At 29.9% G+C, this 16,759-nt stretch overlaps 1 protein-coding gene across 1 annotated transcript; it reads left to right on the forward strand.

Moving 5' to 3' along the window:
• The first annotated feature begins 4,341 nt into the window (after nt 1–4,341).
• Nucleotides 4,342–15,476, forward strand: LOC114163005 (ubiquitin carboxyl-terminal hydrolase 26-like). The gene is made up of 15 exons (XM_028047047.1): nt 4,342–4,522; nt 4,658–4,710; nt 5,196–5,300; nt 5,412–6,008; nt 6,449–6,704; nt 9,931–10,667; nt 10,754–10,862; nt 11,716–11,894; nt 12,219–12,503; nt 12,589–12,787; nt 13,106–13,177; nt 13,417–13,647; nt 13,980–14,243; nt 14,704–14,851; nt 14,992–15,476. The coding sequence occupies exons 3-15, from the start codon at nt 5,221–5,223 to the stop codon at nt 15,084–15,086; spliced, it is 3,252 nt and encodes a 1,083-aa protein (XP_027902848.1). The 5' UTR covers nt 4,342–4,522; nt 4,658–4,710; nt 5,196–5,220; the 3' UTR covers nt 15,087–15,476.
• The last annotated feature ends 1,283 nt before the right edge of the window (nt 15,477–16,759 follow it).

Raw genomic sequence — 16,759 nt, forward strand, 5'->3', positions numbered from 1 at the left:
TCAATTATTTTTAAGTTTTTATAATCTCATTTTTAATCGATAAGTCTATGATATGGATGCCTTATTTGATCTTAAATGAGAAATTAAAAAGTTGATAAAAAAATATAAAATAATAATTAAATAATTATAATTAGAAAAAAGTTTAAATTTTACATATTTATTATTCTCATTGTTATTTTTAAGATATTTTTCTTTTATCAGTTTATTTATTCTTTTATTATTATTTTTTTCAATACCACTTAACACATAAATATACAACTATACTTATATTTATAGATAATTGATTAATATATTTAGAATTTACTCGATGTTTATTAATCATTTAGTATCACGATTTCCTACAAAACTGTATATATTTCGAGATATTTGATATATTAATTATTTTGATTTGTATATAAATAAAAATAAAGATAAAAGATAAAAGAGAATAAAGTAATAATAAGAAGAAGGAAGATTATGTATACTAGAAGTAATATGTCAATAGAAAGTAAGATGTAGTTATTCATTATTAATAGTTTATAGTGTTTATTTATAATGTCAATTATTTAGTTTATTGTAATAAAAATGCTAACATTAATAAAAAATTTAAACATAAAACATTAACATATTTTTATTTACAAATATTATGTGCTTATTCTTATTATACTCTTTTAGTTATTTTCTTGAGTTAAATAAATAATTAATATTTTAATATTTTATTGTTGTATTTATTAAATCAATTTTGTATTCTTTTAGAAAAGATAAAATATAAGATAAATAAATTAGTATAATTAAAATGACATTTATATAATTTTTTTTTTAATTTTAAACTCAATGAGAAATATTTTAAATTCCAAACAAGACTAAAAGTAATATAATATAAGAATACAAATAATTTTGGTTATTAATGTTTTGCATGTGATTTCTGGACCAATTTTCTAGTCAATAAATAAGACAAAATGAATTGGTTTGTGTGAGGTATTTATTATTGGTCCCTTCACTTATCATACATTGTAATTTAAATTAGAGAATGAAGTTATTTTATTCTAGTTTACAAAATTTATTTTCTCAAATGATTTCTATTTTAATTGTGCTAAATTAATGGATCTCAATTCTTTCTCTTGTTTTTTAAGTCATTTGTAAGTTTCCAACAATTTTTGTTTTTCCAACCAGATTTTTAAGGTTAACATAATTAAATACAATAATTGATTAAGGTTAACATAATTAAATAAATATTTTGTTATATTGATTTTTTATCTTAAATTATATTAAAAATTAATTTTATTTTAAATAAATAAAATAATAGTTTTTTAATGTTACAAGAGCAATGCAACAACAAATAAACTATAAACAATGTGTTTTATAACAAGAAAAAATAGTAGAAAAATATTTGACAAAATCCTCAAATAAATAGTACTTATGATAAATTCTCTGCACAAATAAGATATTATTTGCACAGTACGTAGCGATATTAAACAATTAGGCATGTTTAAATATTTTATTAATTTTTATATTTTTATTATAAAAATCCAAGCGATAAAAATAATAAATAAATAATAAAAAATATTATCAATAGGGATAAGTAAAGTTTTTTTCTGCCTATTCGCTTTTCTTTTTTCTTTTCAAACAATCTTGCTTTGCATTATTTTATTTTTAAATATTTTTACTTTATATATTTCTATCCTATCCCAATAAAATGTAAGAGTGAGTATACAAAATATATTAAAAAATATATATTATTAAAAAATTAATGAAAAAAAACATTGATTATTTTGTAAGTTTTAATAATTTCGTTTATAACCGATCACACAGGATAATATAACTAAATAGATAATTTATATGTTATTTTTCTAATGTTTTCAAAATAGTTAAAATTAATAGTCAACTTGGTGCACCAATATTTGAATTGGATTAGGTTAATTTTTTTTATATAAATTTTATTATTAATTATAAATGAATATGATTTTTTAAGAATTTTACTCACTCGAGTTGTCTCACTAACCTGAACATAGAAATAAAAAACCATGACACTATTGATTGCTTCTTCCTACATCTACAATTTTACTTCCTGCACCTTCCATAAATTCTTATATCAAATAATCTTACCTATGATCAAATTATATTTAAAAACCCTAGGTGGTATAGGATGTTTTTGGATAGTAGGTTAAGTTGGACTAATTTTTTTTTAATTCACTAATAACTGACCTAAATTTAGTTTACTTACTAAGTGACTAATTCGTAGTGGATCGGATCAGGTCAGGTGACCTGTTTTAAAAATTCTATCATTTTTCCTTTTACTTATCCTTATATGGGGTAAGCAATTTTTAAAAAAAAATCTTGTATGTTATTGAAAATGAGACACATGTTAATTTCTTACAAGTTTAATGTTTTATTTATATTTTTGGAAAACTCAACAGTCAGAGGTGAATAAGGTATATGCCATTATGAAATTCCTACAAATTAATAATAAACAATATATGTCATTATCAAATTCCTACAAATTCTCAAAATTTATGTCAAGATTATCTAATACTACTTATGGATTGGATAAGTAATCATTAAAAGTCTAGATTCTCTGCTAGATATGTCACTAAGTTCTCAAATTGTCAGAGTTAAGTTACCACCAATATAACCTACACTACATGTTGGATAAGTAATCATTATGATTCTAGATTCTCTGCTAAATATTCCTACAAATTCTCAAAATTTATGTCAGAGTTACCACCAATACAACATAAGTAATCATTCAGAGTCTATATTTGATTGGCAGATATTTTGATATTGTCTCCTGCTGAACACTAAAAACATACTAAATGTTGATATATTAAAAGTATTTTAAAACATTAAAATTAATGTCTACTATTTTAAAGACACAATAAAAAAACAACACAAAAATTAACAAAGAATCTAAATTCAACTATCTACACTCATTTGTTATTAAACTCAATATTTATTGTTAGTTTTTTTTTGACATTATTGATATACTTATGACTATAAAACTGTCAGAGTTACCACCAATATAACCTACACTAAAAGTTAGACAAGTAACCACTATGAATTTAGATTCTCTGCTAAACATTCTTACAAATTCTCAAAATTTATGTCAGAGTTACCACCAATATAACCTACAAGTTGGATAAGTAATCATTTATAATCTATATTTTGTGAATAAATATTCTAGTATTATCCCCTGCTTAACACTAAAAATATATTGTTGACATATTAACTTTTCTTTAATGTATTTTAAGACATAAAAATTAATATCTATTATTTTAAATATAATAAAAAAATAACAAAAAAATAGTAGAGAATCCAAATTCCATAACTCTATTATTTTTGATTGAATTCGATGTTTCTTAATGATTTTTTCATTATTTTAAACATTATTAATAGATTTATGACTAGAAAAACTTATTAGAATACATTTTTTCTATATACTAAAGTGATGTTATTAAATATCTCACTCAAAATATTTATAAAAATACCAAATTTAGGTTGATGAAAGAAACCATACTTACACCAACTTTTGGTTTCAGTAATTTAATTAACTGATCAAATATACTACCCTATCAATATTTTTTAAGTTGAACACTTTTTTATTAGTATTTATCATCATAAAATTTTTAAATTAAGTATATTTTACGCTTTTGTTTTTGTTAAATTTGTGACACAAGCATCACAAGAAAACCTATGTTTATAATCTTTACTAAACTATTGTATAATCCAAACAAATAATTTACACAAGAACATGCATTAGTAAGAATTAGAATTTAGGATTATAATTGTAATTATATTATACAATAGTGATTAAAATAAACCTTGTTTAATATTATTATATTTATTAATTTAGTATGAATCTCTAATAATTTTCGGTGATATTTTCAATATAAAAAACCTCTAAAAAACCATTCTCCCCGATAAACATGTACAAAATAAATTAAATATTCACTTATTTAGTATATAAAAACATATAAATTTTATAATAAAATGTGAAGTATGATGACATACTAAACAAAATAAGATAAAATTCAACCTTCAATTCTTTCTCTTATCCTCAACAAAATCAAACTATCAAATTAATTACAACAAATTAGAAGAAGTACGATAGTACACTGTTCATCAAAATTATTTGTTTATATATATATATATATATATAATTTCATTCTATGAAATTCTCGTTATTAATTTATTATTTAATAATGTATTAATGAATCTGTTCATCATCACTTTTTTTAAGGGAAAAAAAAAACATTTTAAGTAATAATCATTATTACGGTAATAATAATAAATAATAAAAAACTAGTGATAACGTTGAAGGGATAAAAAGTGATTATGTAGGGGTAACCTCAGGCACAGAAGCTGAGCCCCTCTGACTCAAACTTGACCCATCAATTTCCCCCTCTTCTATGTTCTGACATGACATTGGCATCCAAACCCAGCCACCTCTGTCCCCATTCAATTCCGTTTCTCTCTCCTCTTTCTCTCTCTATATTCACTCTCTCTCTCTCTTTCGCTCACTCGTCCTTCGTCTGCTGTTTCAAAGGTAATTATGTATTTCTATTTAATTCACATTCAGTAATTTCCAACAAAAGTAAAAAAAAATAATAATAATTAAATTTCTTCTTACTCTTATATCTTCCCTTTCTCCACAATCCTGAAGTGTGTTTTGATCTTGCAGTTCATAGCAGTTTCGTTTTTTTCTCCGTTCTCTCTCTCATATCTGTCTCTCAGGTAACCTCGCAGAAATAACTTTCCTCCCTTCTTATCATTCATTCTACCAACTTCGGCTATTTGTGCTGTCGATTCTGATTAATACCTTGTTGTGTTTTCAAACACTGTCATTTTTTTTGGTTGATTAGATAGAAAATTCTAGGGTTCTATGCAGCAGCGGTTTTGCCGAATTTTGTTTATGTCTTTTTTTCAGCGGTTCAATGATCGCCAAAACTTGGGTTTCGGTAATGTGTCTGCTTAGACCTGCTTAGACCGAACCGATGATAGCCATTACTTCCTTCTTAGACTTTTTTGTAATGCGATTTATGCTATCTTATGCTTTAAGTTTAAGTTATGTTGGTTGCATGTATGCTCCAAGTGTTGCATGTGATATATCTGATATGAATATGATGTTCAGTTGACATATTGTTTATTTTCACGGAAATCTTAGAATGGATATGGATTTTTGAATCGGTATTTATTAGTGTTTCATCCTAATATGTCAGGACTAGGTTGTATTTGTACTGTAGAATGAGTAGACCAACAACACGAGGTAAAAATAAAAGGCACAGACAAGGGGATGATGGCAACTGGAAAATGGAAATATGGAGGTACCGACTTTCTACCTTCTACTCCTACTTTCTAATCCGTAAAATGAAAAAAAAAAATAAATTAATGCTAGCTTTTTGGCTTATTGATTGTTTTAAAATGTCTTTGCATAGGAAAATTCACAATAGTGGTGCGGTAACTCAGGATGATATGAATCAGTTATATATGATCTGGAAGCCAGTTTGTTCAGGCTGTCGGGTCAATAGCAAAGATAACCCAAATTGCTTTTGTGCATTGGTTCCACCTCTAACTGGATCTCGAAAATCTGGCTTATGGCAGAAGATGTCCGATTTTCTTGAAGGTCTTGGCCATGATCCGTCCAAGGATCTACGGGCATCTGCCAATTCTCCTGCAGGTCTCACAAATCTGGGTGCAACATGCTATGCCAACAGTATACTTCAGTGTTTGTATATGAATCAATCTTTTCGAGAAGGCATCTTTTCTGTAGAGCAAGATGTTTTACAACAACAGCCTGTGCTGGATCAGCTCACCCGACTTTTTGTGCAGTTGCATATTAGCAAAATGGCTTTCATAGATTCATCTCCTTTTGTAAAAACTCTTGAATTAGATAATGGAGTTCAGCAGGATAGTCATGAGTTTCTGACATTGCTTCTCTCTTTGCTCGAGGGTTGTCTAAGCCATTCGAAGGTGCCCCGAGCACGAACCATAGTTCAAGATCTTTTCCGGGGAAGTGTGTCTCATGTGACAACGTAAGCATCATTATATATGTACAACTTATTTATTGATTGACAAATTTATTTTTCTTGTAAAATTATACTTAGCCTTTTATATATTTGCCATGTATACTATAGTCTACACTCTTAATCTTGCACCCTTTCATTCCTTAACCTAATAAACAATCATAAATTATACTAAATATGTAATATGATTGTTTGTTTTAGAATCTTTACAAAATGTTAATTTGGGTGTATTTTCTGAGAAAGTGTATTTCTTATTTTCTGTATTACTGTTATTTGTAATATACTTCTACACACTTATTTTTTTTATAACCAATCAGAATGCAGGAGTAACACCAGTGATCTGTGTACATATGATCACAAATATGGTCTTTATATTAAATTCTGTCCGTCCAATAGTGATCTTGTTTATGATTCTCACATTTCTTATGCTTTAATGACTTGTTATGTAGGTGCTCACAATGTGGAAGAGACTCTGAAGCTTCTTCCAAGATGGAAGATTTCTATGAACTGGAGTTAAACGTCAAAGGGTTGAAAAGTTTAGATGAGAGTCTTGACGAATATCTAACTGTTGAAGAGCTTAATGGAGACAATCAATATTTTTGTGAGTCATGTAAAAGAAGAGTTGATGCTAGTCGCAGCATCAAGCTGTGTACACTGCCGAAAGTACTTAATTTTCAACTTAAACGATACGTCTTCCTCCCTAAGGTATTGATATAGTATATATATGAGCATTGTGTCTTTTTTATTTTTATTGCAAGCATTGTTTCAACCAAGTTGTGTGCATTTTTCATTCTTTATAATTATTATTTTTTGTTTCATTTTAGTTTTGTAAGCATGGAAGAGGACACCGAGTTGATAAAAATAAGCAATAAGCATCTGACAAAGAATGTTAAGAAATTTATCCAAAATAATAAAAATTAGTAGTAATGAAAAATTATTAATCTGTTTGCTTATTTTTATCAGTTTTGAAAGGGTAGGTTGGATATTATTCCTATGTATATTGCATGTACGATTTCTGTCCTTTTAAGAAATTGTATTCCAGTGCAAAAGTGTTCAGGAAATATTTTTTCTAAAATATTCTGTCCTGATTACAAATCTTAGATAATCTTAATTGGATAAAAAAATCTCTCTAACCCCATGTCTTGTTATTTAAGCAGATATCTTGTTCTAAAAAGAGCTCTGGAAGTACATTGGTTTGTTTTTTTTGTTGTTCTTAATATGTACTTTCGTTTTTGGTTTTTCTCTTAATATCTTTTCCTTTTACTCTTGTTAATCTATCACTTCTCTAATCAAATAAGTAAACAAAAGAGGAATTTTTTGAATGGTTTAGGAGTATTATTTTTTACTGTTTGTTAACTTTTTAATATTGATTATCTGAAGTGTGAATCTATCTTAATAGTTACATTCTTTAGAGTAAATTACACTCCTTCTCCTCGAGAGATTGTTAAATTACAGTGTTCTTCATTCGGTTTTGAAAAATTATGCTAATAGAACTTAAATTAAATTAAATACCAGAAATACTAACCAGGAAACAAGAATGTCCTCATGGTTATTAATTTAGTCCTCAAATTGTGATTGCTCTCAAAAAAATTAGTTTCAGGGATTTTGAGAAACCTGTACTCTCCCATCCAAAACCATTGCATTTTTTTACCCTAACTACCAATAACTTCCCTTAATGATAGGATTTGCTCAAACTGACAGCTGACTCCACTAACTATTACACATTATAATTTATTCTTATTTCTTATTTGATACGCACATTTAATAGAAGATTTTCTTGTTCTATCAATACTCTTCCTTTCAAGTGGAATATTGTCCTCAAGGTGGAATTGAGGAAACACTTGTTGAATCTCAGATGCTAACTCCCAATTATTCTCACATGGTGGAAGTTGTTGCCATTTGAGCAACACTTCTACATCTCCCTGAGCTTTTTGTTTGGTACCGAAGACAACTTGTGGAAACATTTGGAGCTTCCTATCTTCAGTCAGAGCAGCAGGTAAACCTTGTTCCGTTGACAAACCTCACAACATGCCACATAGTTCTTAATATCATTTTTATACCCATCTAGTATACTGCATTCACCACCCTTTTGTAAGTCCAAAAAAACCAGAATGTCTTCCTATTGAAGAGTCATGTAATATCTGTAGAATGATAGAAATTTGACCAGGTTTACTAAATCTTGGTAAATCTTATAGAGATGTAGATCTTGAATAAATTTAGAATCCCATTCAGGACATTTTTCACCATGCATCACTAAAGTAAACCGTATAGAAAGAGCATCAAGAACTATTCCCTTACCATCTATATTGAATATCAAAGTCACAGCCAATCAATTTAGTAATCCATTTAAATTGTTTGTTAATCCGCATGCATCTAATTATCTTGCTTCAATACTAATAAAGACAGGAAGGTATTACTCATAGATGCATGTTGAAATCTCTCCATTAATGCACCTTGAATTCTTCTCAACCCAAATTAAGGCCGCAAGATTACCACCACCGAAGCCACCCTAACAAATCACCTTCTAATGTCACCATAACCATCTATGTCTTCTCAGCAAGCACAACCCCCTATACAAAAATAATGTTTGAGTTTTGTTATCTACCAAACCCGTGTCTTCTCTGCAAAGCATTGGGATGTCAGGTTTCTGCCGTTTTTCTCTTCCACCTGAATCTGCCATTATATCATCTCCTGATACTTAATGCTATTCTCACAATTTTCATCTGTTTTTAATATATTTTTTTATTTTTTAGAGTGCCTTTCCCACATCCCAACATTTTTTTCCAACTTTGATTCTAACCTCCCAAAAAAAAAAAAATCAATTCTAACCTCATTAATTGTGATTCTTGCTCTGAAGTCTTGCTGATGTGGTTGATTGATTCTCCTATATGATTTTCTCCAAATTGTCAACACGTCCCTCTATGGTGTTCTTTCTCTCACTCATGTGCAGCATCCATAAAGCTCTTAAGATTGGAGTCTGGAATCAGATTAGTATCTATAGAAACCGTAGCCAAAACAAGAATGTCTTTATTGTTATTAAAGAATTCCTCAAACAGTAACAACTCTCAGAAGAATTAGTGTCTATTATTTTTAGGAACCCGAACCTTCCCACACAAAACTATACAATTGTATTTTTCCACCTGAAACTGTTAACAACTTCATCTACTAATAATGTATGCTCATGTAACTGACAGCTGATACACATGTTTAGTAGAAGGAAGGTTGTCTTGTTTTATCATATGTCCTCATCCCTTAATGACCTACACTGAAAAGAAGGCTAATTTCTAATATATAACGCACTGGGACACTGCATATGAGTGTGCGTTTGTCCCCCATGTATGTATATATAGAGAGACTGTAATGGAATGAATAATGTACAATGAATCTAAAGTGATAATCAATATTTATATCTTGTATACTAAGCCTTTTTGAAAAAAAGGGTATATTCACCTTTCCAAATCATTTACTTTTTGTTTGGTACGATAATGAGCCCTACAAGAAGAGGTGAGAGGACATTATTAGTTGTCCTCCTTCTAATTGGGGGTGCTAAGGAGGTGTAACTCTTGGAAATGTATCTGCCAATATTTCACTTCAAGAAGTTGAGGTGCCTTTGCTTCATAGCTTGAAACTTTATTTCGTCTTCTGATGTTTGTTTGTCAGTTGGAGGTATTAAAACAATAGTTTAGTGGCGTGCATAATTTCTAAGAAAAATTGACTTGGAGGGTCTCAAAATTGCCAAAGAAATCTATTTACATTCGAACAATGCATAACACAGTTTCATCTCTCGAAGAAGGGAGCATGATTTGCCATGTTTATTTCTTAAAATGGTGGTTTTATAATGGTGTTTCCCTATGTGTGCTGTCATATTTGTTTCTCTTTACCCTTCATTTGTGTTCTGATAGTGTATTTGTTTATTTATTTGTGTTGACAGACTACAACAAAGAAGAAAGTTAATTCTGCTTTCTCATTTCCTGCTGAACTTGATATGCGACATAGAATGTCGGAGTTGTCTCAGTTTGATTTGGTGTATGATCTGTCAGCTGTACTGATTCACAAGGGAACTGGTGCTAATAGTGGTCACTACATTGCACATATTAAGGATGTAAACACTGGGCAATGGTGGGAATTTGATGATGAGCATGTTACTAATTTGGGTTGTCATCCATTTGGTGAAGGGTCTTCAAATTCTACCTCTAAATCGATCAAGACTGAGGTAATTCAGTCTGAAAATTCTCAAGCGATGATAGCTGACAGTAATGGAAATGGTTTGAATACCTCTCATTCACAATCTTCACTTGTGGAGACATTTTCGTCTAGTGATGCGTACATGTTGATGTACCATCTTAAACATTCGAAAAATGTAGGTGAAAGTGGGAATGTAATTTGTGGCGCTAGGCATAATGAAAGAGAGGGAGTTGCAGTTGCTTTGCAAAATGGCGATTCTCTTCTGTGTCATATTTATGATGAGATTCAAAATTTTAATTCATCATATGAAGAGGCTTGTATGCAGTACACTAAGATGAAAGAGTTTGAAGTGGGTCGTATTACTGGGAGGAGACAGGAGGTTCGATCTGTTTTAGCTGAGGCTCCTGTTCAACCTTTGGAGCAACCATTTTACTGGATTTCTAACGAATGGCTTCGCCACTGGGCTGACAACATTGTTCCAATGTTAGTGCTTAATCCTTTCAAATAATTATTAGAGTCAGGTTAATTGATGTATTTTTTAGGATGCTTACTTTTCAAGATATATGCAGTCCTCTTGACAACTCGCCTGTCCAATGCCCACACGGGAAAGTCCCAGTTTCAAAGGTTACCTCAATGAAACGATTGTCTCCCAAAGCATGGGATATGCTGTTCTCCAAGGTAATTTTGTGTTAGTCATCTATTAACATTTTTTGTGGATTATTAATTTCTACCTGCGGTATAATGCCATTAGGGTTTGTTTGGTGTTGAAGATGTGATAGGATAACACTGGGACTAAAACAATTTATGATATAAATAGGATTGAATCCAAGCATGATAAGCTTAACCGTGTCGTGTACATGGTATACCTTAGATGATTGTATAACTCAATTGTGTTACCTTTTCCTGTATTCGACATGGACCATGGACCAAACAATGGTATGATGATAAAAATTTTGTTCTCGTGACAAAATTACACACACACACACATATATATATATATATATATATATATATATATATATATTTGATTGCTTTCTAACTTAGTTCCTTCATCTGAGGATAAGAAATGCTTTCCACGGTTAACAATGATTATGTCTTGGGGATGGTCAAAATTCACAAGAAGCTCTCTTTCAATCTATTTTTATAGTTTGGGTTGGACAATACTGGTATGAATGTTGAAAAGAAAATTTAACAGATGTAGGGGCCATAAATCTTGTTCTATAAGTGAACTTTAGAAGTTGAGCGAGTAGTTGTGTTGACCATGACCACATTTCTTATGGGGACTGATGGAACAGACACTTTCTCAGAGGAGGAAAATGCTGTATACTTAACTGAATTAATTACAGTTTCTGGTATAATTAAAAGGAACTGCATGCTCTGCTGAACAGGTGTAAATAATGATGATTTTCCTTCTGATGGTTTATTTGTGTATCTCCCCCATATTCTTGTTCCGATTGCTGCTTCCGCTCTCACCATTTGCTGTAATAATAATATCAATGATGTGTTCCCTTTATTGACTTTTGATATTCAGTATGGTGGGGGGCCAGCATTATCTCATGATGACCATTGTTTGGATTGCCTGATTCATGGGGCCAAGACTGTGGTTTCAGCTGACACCTATCGGGATAGAAGAGAATCAATGAAATCACTTGCAAGAGATATTCTAGATGGAAACTGCCCGGATGGAAAGTTTTACATATCCAGACCATGGTATGATAACAATTTTCTCATGTCATTGCGGTTCATGCTGGGGATTTTGGGGTGGGGGACTGTGTTCTATTTCTTGTACTTAAGAAACTGAAAATATATGAACTTACTGAACTCTATCATCATTTATCGGTGGCTCCAATTTCTTCTTCACTGTGCTATAGGCAACTTATAGTTCAATAGTTTGTCCATAAACATAATTTATGATTGTATGATCTATGCCGCTAACCACACCTAGTGGAGTGATTTTTTTTTCTTCACTACACTAATAGGATGGTTTCAAAGTAATGGTAATATCTTTTCATGGTGAGGAACATGCTTTTGTAGGTTGCAACAGTGGTGGAAAAGAAAAGTTCTTGATGCTCCATCTGAAGCCGATGCTGGGCCAACAGCAGCCATTAGTTGTCCACATGATCAACTGATGCCTGAGCAAGCTCCTGGTGCTAAGCGGGTGCTTATTCCTGAGAGTTTTTGGCTCTTCTTACATGAAGATGCTGTTTCTGTAAAGCCTGATGATCCTTTGGGTGGCCCAACATTTTCTTCAGATTCAGAAGAGTGTTCCCTATGCAGTAATGAATTATCAGAAGTAGCATGCTTGGAGGACTCCTTGAGGTTTTATCATTCATTCATTGCCACTAATGCAGAGTATGCAGACAAATTTCAAATTTTAAACTGACTTCGTGTCTTTATGCTGCAGATTAGTTAAACAAAAGCAACGTCAGAGTCATGAGAAATTATTCCAGGCTAAAAGTCTGCCACTTTTTCTAAACTGCAAGTATTTCTTGGTGCCTTCATCATGGATTAGTAAATGGCGAAATTACATCAATCCAACCTTGAAGAATTCTGATAAACCTGAAACTTTAGATGGGGCAATTGATTCATTTTTATGTGAGAAGGTACATTGTTACTTAACCTTGATTATCTGTCATATTTTGTAATTTTCTTCACAGTATGCATTGAGTTTGCTTCAGTTATTAAATATGATTTTGACTGGTGTTTGGTTAAATTTGAGAAAAAATATTTTTGCAACTGTTAAGAGGAGATTTATTGCTAAAAGGTATCCTATCCAGTATGCAATAGGTACTTTTTATTAGCAGAGATTACTCTTGAACTGGCAGAGTGATTTGGTCTGCACACTGATAACCTTTTCATTCTTTCGAATTTAATACTTAGGAAATTGATATGATGAAATTTGTGTCTTTGTTTTGTATCAGCACTCACAGCTTCTTGAAAGACCTCCTGAATTGGTTTTCAGACGCGGTGCCATATTCCAGAAGGAGTCTTCTGTAAGTTGATCAAAGTAACATTAATTTCTGTAATTTCGTCAAGCAGTCCTAGTTTTTTTTTTTTTTTTTGTAATGAACAAGTATGATGGTTCAAATCCCTTACAAAGTTTAAGCAAGTAAATTATGTCTTCTTGTCATTCATTTGCTTCTTTCTCGTTTTTCACATTTTAATGGAGTTTTAGTTACTTTGAAGTTAGATTTCCTGCCTCTGTCAACTACATCAATTTTGTGTGTTCTAGGTTGGTGGCTTAACCATTGTATCTGAGAATGATTGGAAAAGCTTCTGTGAAGAATGGGGTGGTATTGAGACTAAAGGAATCTCTGCAACTATTGATCATACTAATGATCCGGACAATGTTTTGGCTGGATCCAGTGAAGAAATGCTGACATGCAAGGATCAGTTGGGCACAGCAGATAAAATGAATTATGAAAATGGAACTGGACAAATCTTCATCAAGACTTGTCCTAAGGTAATCCAAAATTCTACCTTAGTTGTGTAGTTATACAGATGGGCCCCATGTCCAATTCTTTCACAGTAGTCACTAGAAAGCCGTATTGTTGGTTTTCCTATTTTTCCCTTTTGCTAGCTACTTTCATCTCATTAATATCACAATAACTTTTTCTTTGAGAACATTTGATTCTTTAGGTGTTCCCCATTTTCCATTGTCCCATAATTCTATAATGTACTCTCTGTCATCACATTTTTGCTTTTAGTTTAGTTCATTCTTATATTCTTGTGCTAAACTATCTTTCTTTTATTGGATAATATATTTTAATCCTTCTTGAACTATAATTTTTCCAGGTTTGTGAAAATTGCATTGGAGAAAAAGAGAGCTGTAAGCTAATGCAGAAGCTTAATTATTGCAACGAGGACATATGTGTTATTCTTGTCCGTGGTAAGGAGGTACCAAGATCAATGTTGGAGGCTTCTAAGGGGTCTGTTGAAACAGATAGGAGGGTTTCCAAGCGCTCCCGTAAGACTAAAAACGGCAGTTCAATTAGTCTAAAAGTTTCTGCTTCAACAACTTTATATCAGCTGAAAATGATGATATGGGAATCCTTTGGGGTAAGTCTAAGTCTATATATGTATATTGTTTTATTGTGTTTAAATGTTAGAACTAAGCATGTGCTGAAAATGACTATAAGGAGTTTCTGTAATAGTTGAGGATCATGTCGTGTGCATATTATTATATATGTTATATGTTAAATGATTTTCTACCAAAGCATTAAACCATTCTTCGACGTTTGCTACCACACACAGGTTAGTATTGAGATTTTAGCAATGCAAATTGGAATTCATGTAAATTTTAAAGAAAATGTAACGGCATTTTATTTCTGAACACTCCCAAAATGGATTATAAATGAAGAAAATGAGCAGAAGTAATAATTCAGTTCATCTTTTGACATGAAATGGATGAACATGTTGGTTGCTTCCCCTTTTTCTCCTTATTTACTGTAAAAGATAACTGCTTCATGATGTTTATATTTTTGTTCATGAATCTTATTAATGATAGTTGTCCTGTCAGGTCGTTAAGGAAAATCAAATCCTGTATAAAGGTGATATGATGATTGACAGTGATAATGAATTTGTTACCCTTGCGGATGTGAACATATTTGCTGGAGATCAGATTATAGTGAGAGACTCTGAGATTCATGAAAATCGAGATATTGCTGGTAAGCTATTTGCTGGTGGCAATCTGGTTTTTCATTCTATTAATGTTAATAAGAGGCTGACACAGGGAACATGAAAAATAGTGTTTTTTATCTTTTGAAGTGAAAGTCTGAGTTGCATAATTATGTTAATCTTTTTGCAGATGAGCTTTGCGATGATAAGAAGGATCTGCAACATACCGAAGAAGGGTTCCGTGGAACGCTACTTACAGCAAATGTTTCATCCCAGGTTGTTTAAGAACCGCACTTTCACGAGCTGATATATCTCTGTAACATCTTTTTGTTGCTGTATATATCAAGAAAAGCTGGATGAAGCAGTCCATGTGCCTGGTGCTTTTCAACTGTCAACAGCTATTTTATCCTTCAAAGCCTGGGTAAAGGCAAATTTTGGAATGTATTAATGTGCTAGTAACGTATGGTACTTCTGTGGTTATCTGAGTAAGTGGTTATTTCTGTATGAGTCTAGAAAAACAATTGTTGTTTTTAGTTTACTTATTTATCATGAATATCTTTCAGTTAAACATTAAGTCCGTGTCTTTTGTTCGAGTACATTATCTGAGGAATAGTTCCAGTTCAAAAATTGCGAATTATCAGTTATTGTTGGGGTTACATCAGTTTTTAACATGAATTATTTATTGTTTTTTACCAATTGGTCGAGTTGTATGTTTGGATTCGCTAGTTTTACTCTTGCTTGGAATGCGTATGATATTAAAATCACTCAAGGAGTAAATGTTATTGAATTTTATTGGGAAATTTGATGGATTTTGTTCTCAATCAGGCACGTTTCACCAAATATTGATGGTTGTTAGTTTACCATCTATAGCCTTTTTCAAAGTACATAGTTTTCTTTTTATTTTACTTCATATAAAATTGGCATTTTAAATATGCTTGACAAATGAATAAGCAAATATGTATAATTTTTAACTATGTACAAAAAGGTACACTTATGCGGTGTTTTCGTTTGTTTGTTTGTTTTTAATCTTACACTCAATGTTTTAAAGTTTTGAATAATTGTTTATAATAAAAGTATAATTTTTTAGTTTTACTTTTTTAATAATTATTTTTAATTTAAATAATTATTTGTTATAAAATTAATTTTTACTTGTATCATCCTTAACTAAATATAAAGGATACATTTCTTTATGTACTTTTTATTTTTTTAATTTTATCATTTTAATTACTATTTCTAAAATTTAAATAATTATTTATAATAAAATAATTATTTTCAATTTTATCATTTTAATATATTTTTTTTAATTTAAATAAATATTCATTATAAAAATCAATTTATACTTTTATTATATTACTAATTATTTTTCAATTTTAAATAATTATTTTATAATAAAATATTATTTATAATATATTTTATTTCAATAATTAAACATTATTTGATCTATAGTTATATGTAAAGGAAATTGATTGTTGTAACTGTCTATTTGGTGTATACATTTTATTTTCGGTTTTATATTTTATTACAATAAATTATTCTATAATTTTACTCTTTAAATTTTATAATTATTAATAAAATTAATTAATTAATTACAATAAAAAAAATCTGCAATTATTAATAAAAAGATTTTTTATTTTGGTATACATACTTTTTTTAGGTAGTATTTTTTTAAATTAAAATAATTATTTTTATCATTTTTAATCTTTAAATGTCCGTTTATTTATATTTAGCTATTTTTTAAATTAAAATAATTATTTTACTACTTTATTTTTTAATTCATTATTTATTTATTTTTTACTAATAATTTTTTCAAATTATGTAAATAAAAATAAGATAACAATTATTTACAATGCAAAACAGTAATTTTTTAGAAATTTAAAAAAGAACAATTATTTTTAGTTTTTTAAATAAGTAAATATTTATGTTGATGTTGGATTACATCGATTTGTCCGAAATGAATA

This window comes from Vigna unguiculata, chromosome 9 (assembly GCF_004118075.2).
Source record: "Vigna unguiculata cultivar IT97K-499-35 chromosome 9, ASM411807v1, whole genome shotgun sequence".
Classification (NCBI taxonomy): domain Eukaryota; kingdom Viridiplantae; phylum Streptophyta; class Magnoliopsida; order Fabales; family Fabaceae; genus Vigna; species Vigna unguiculata.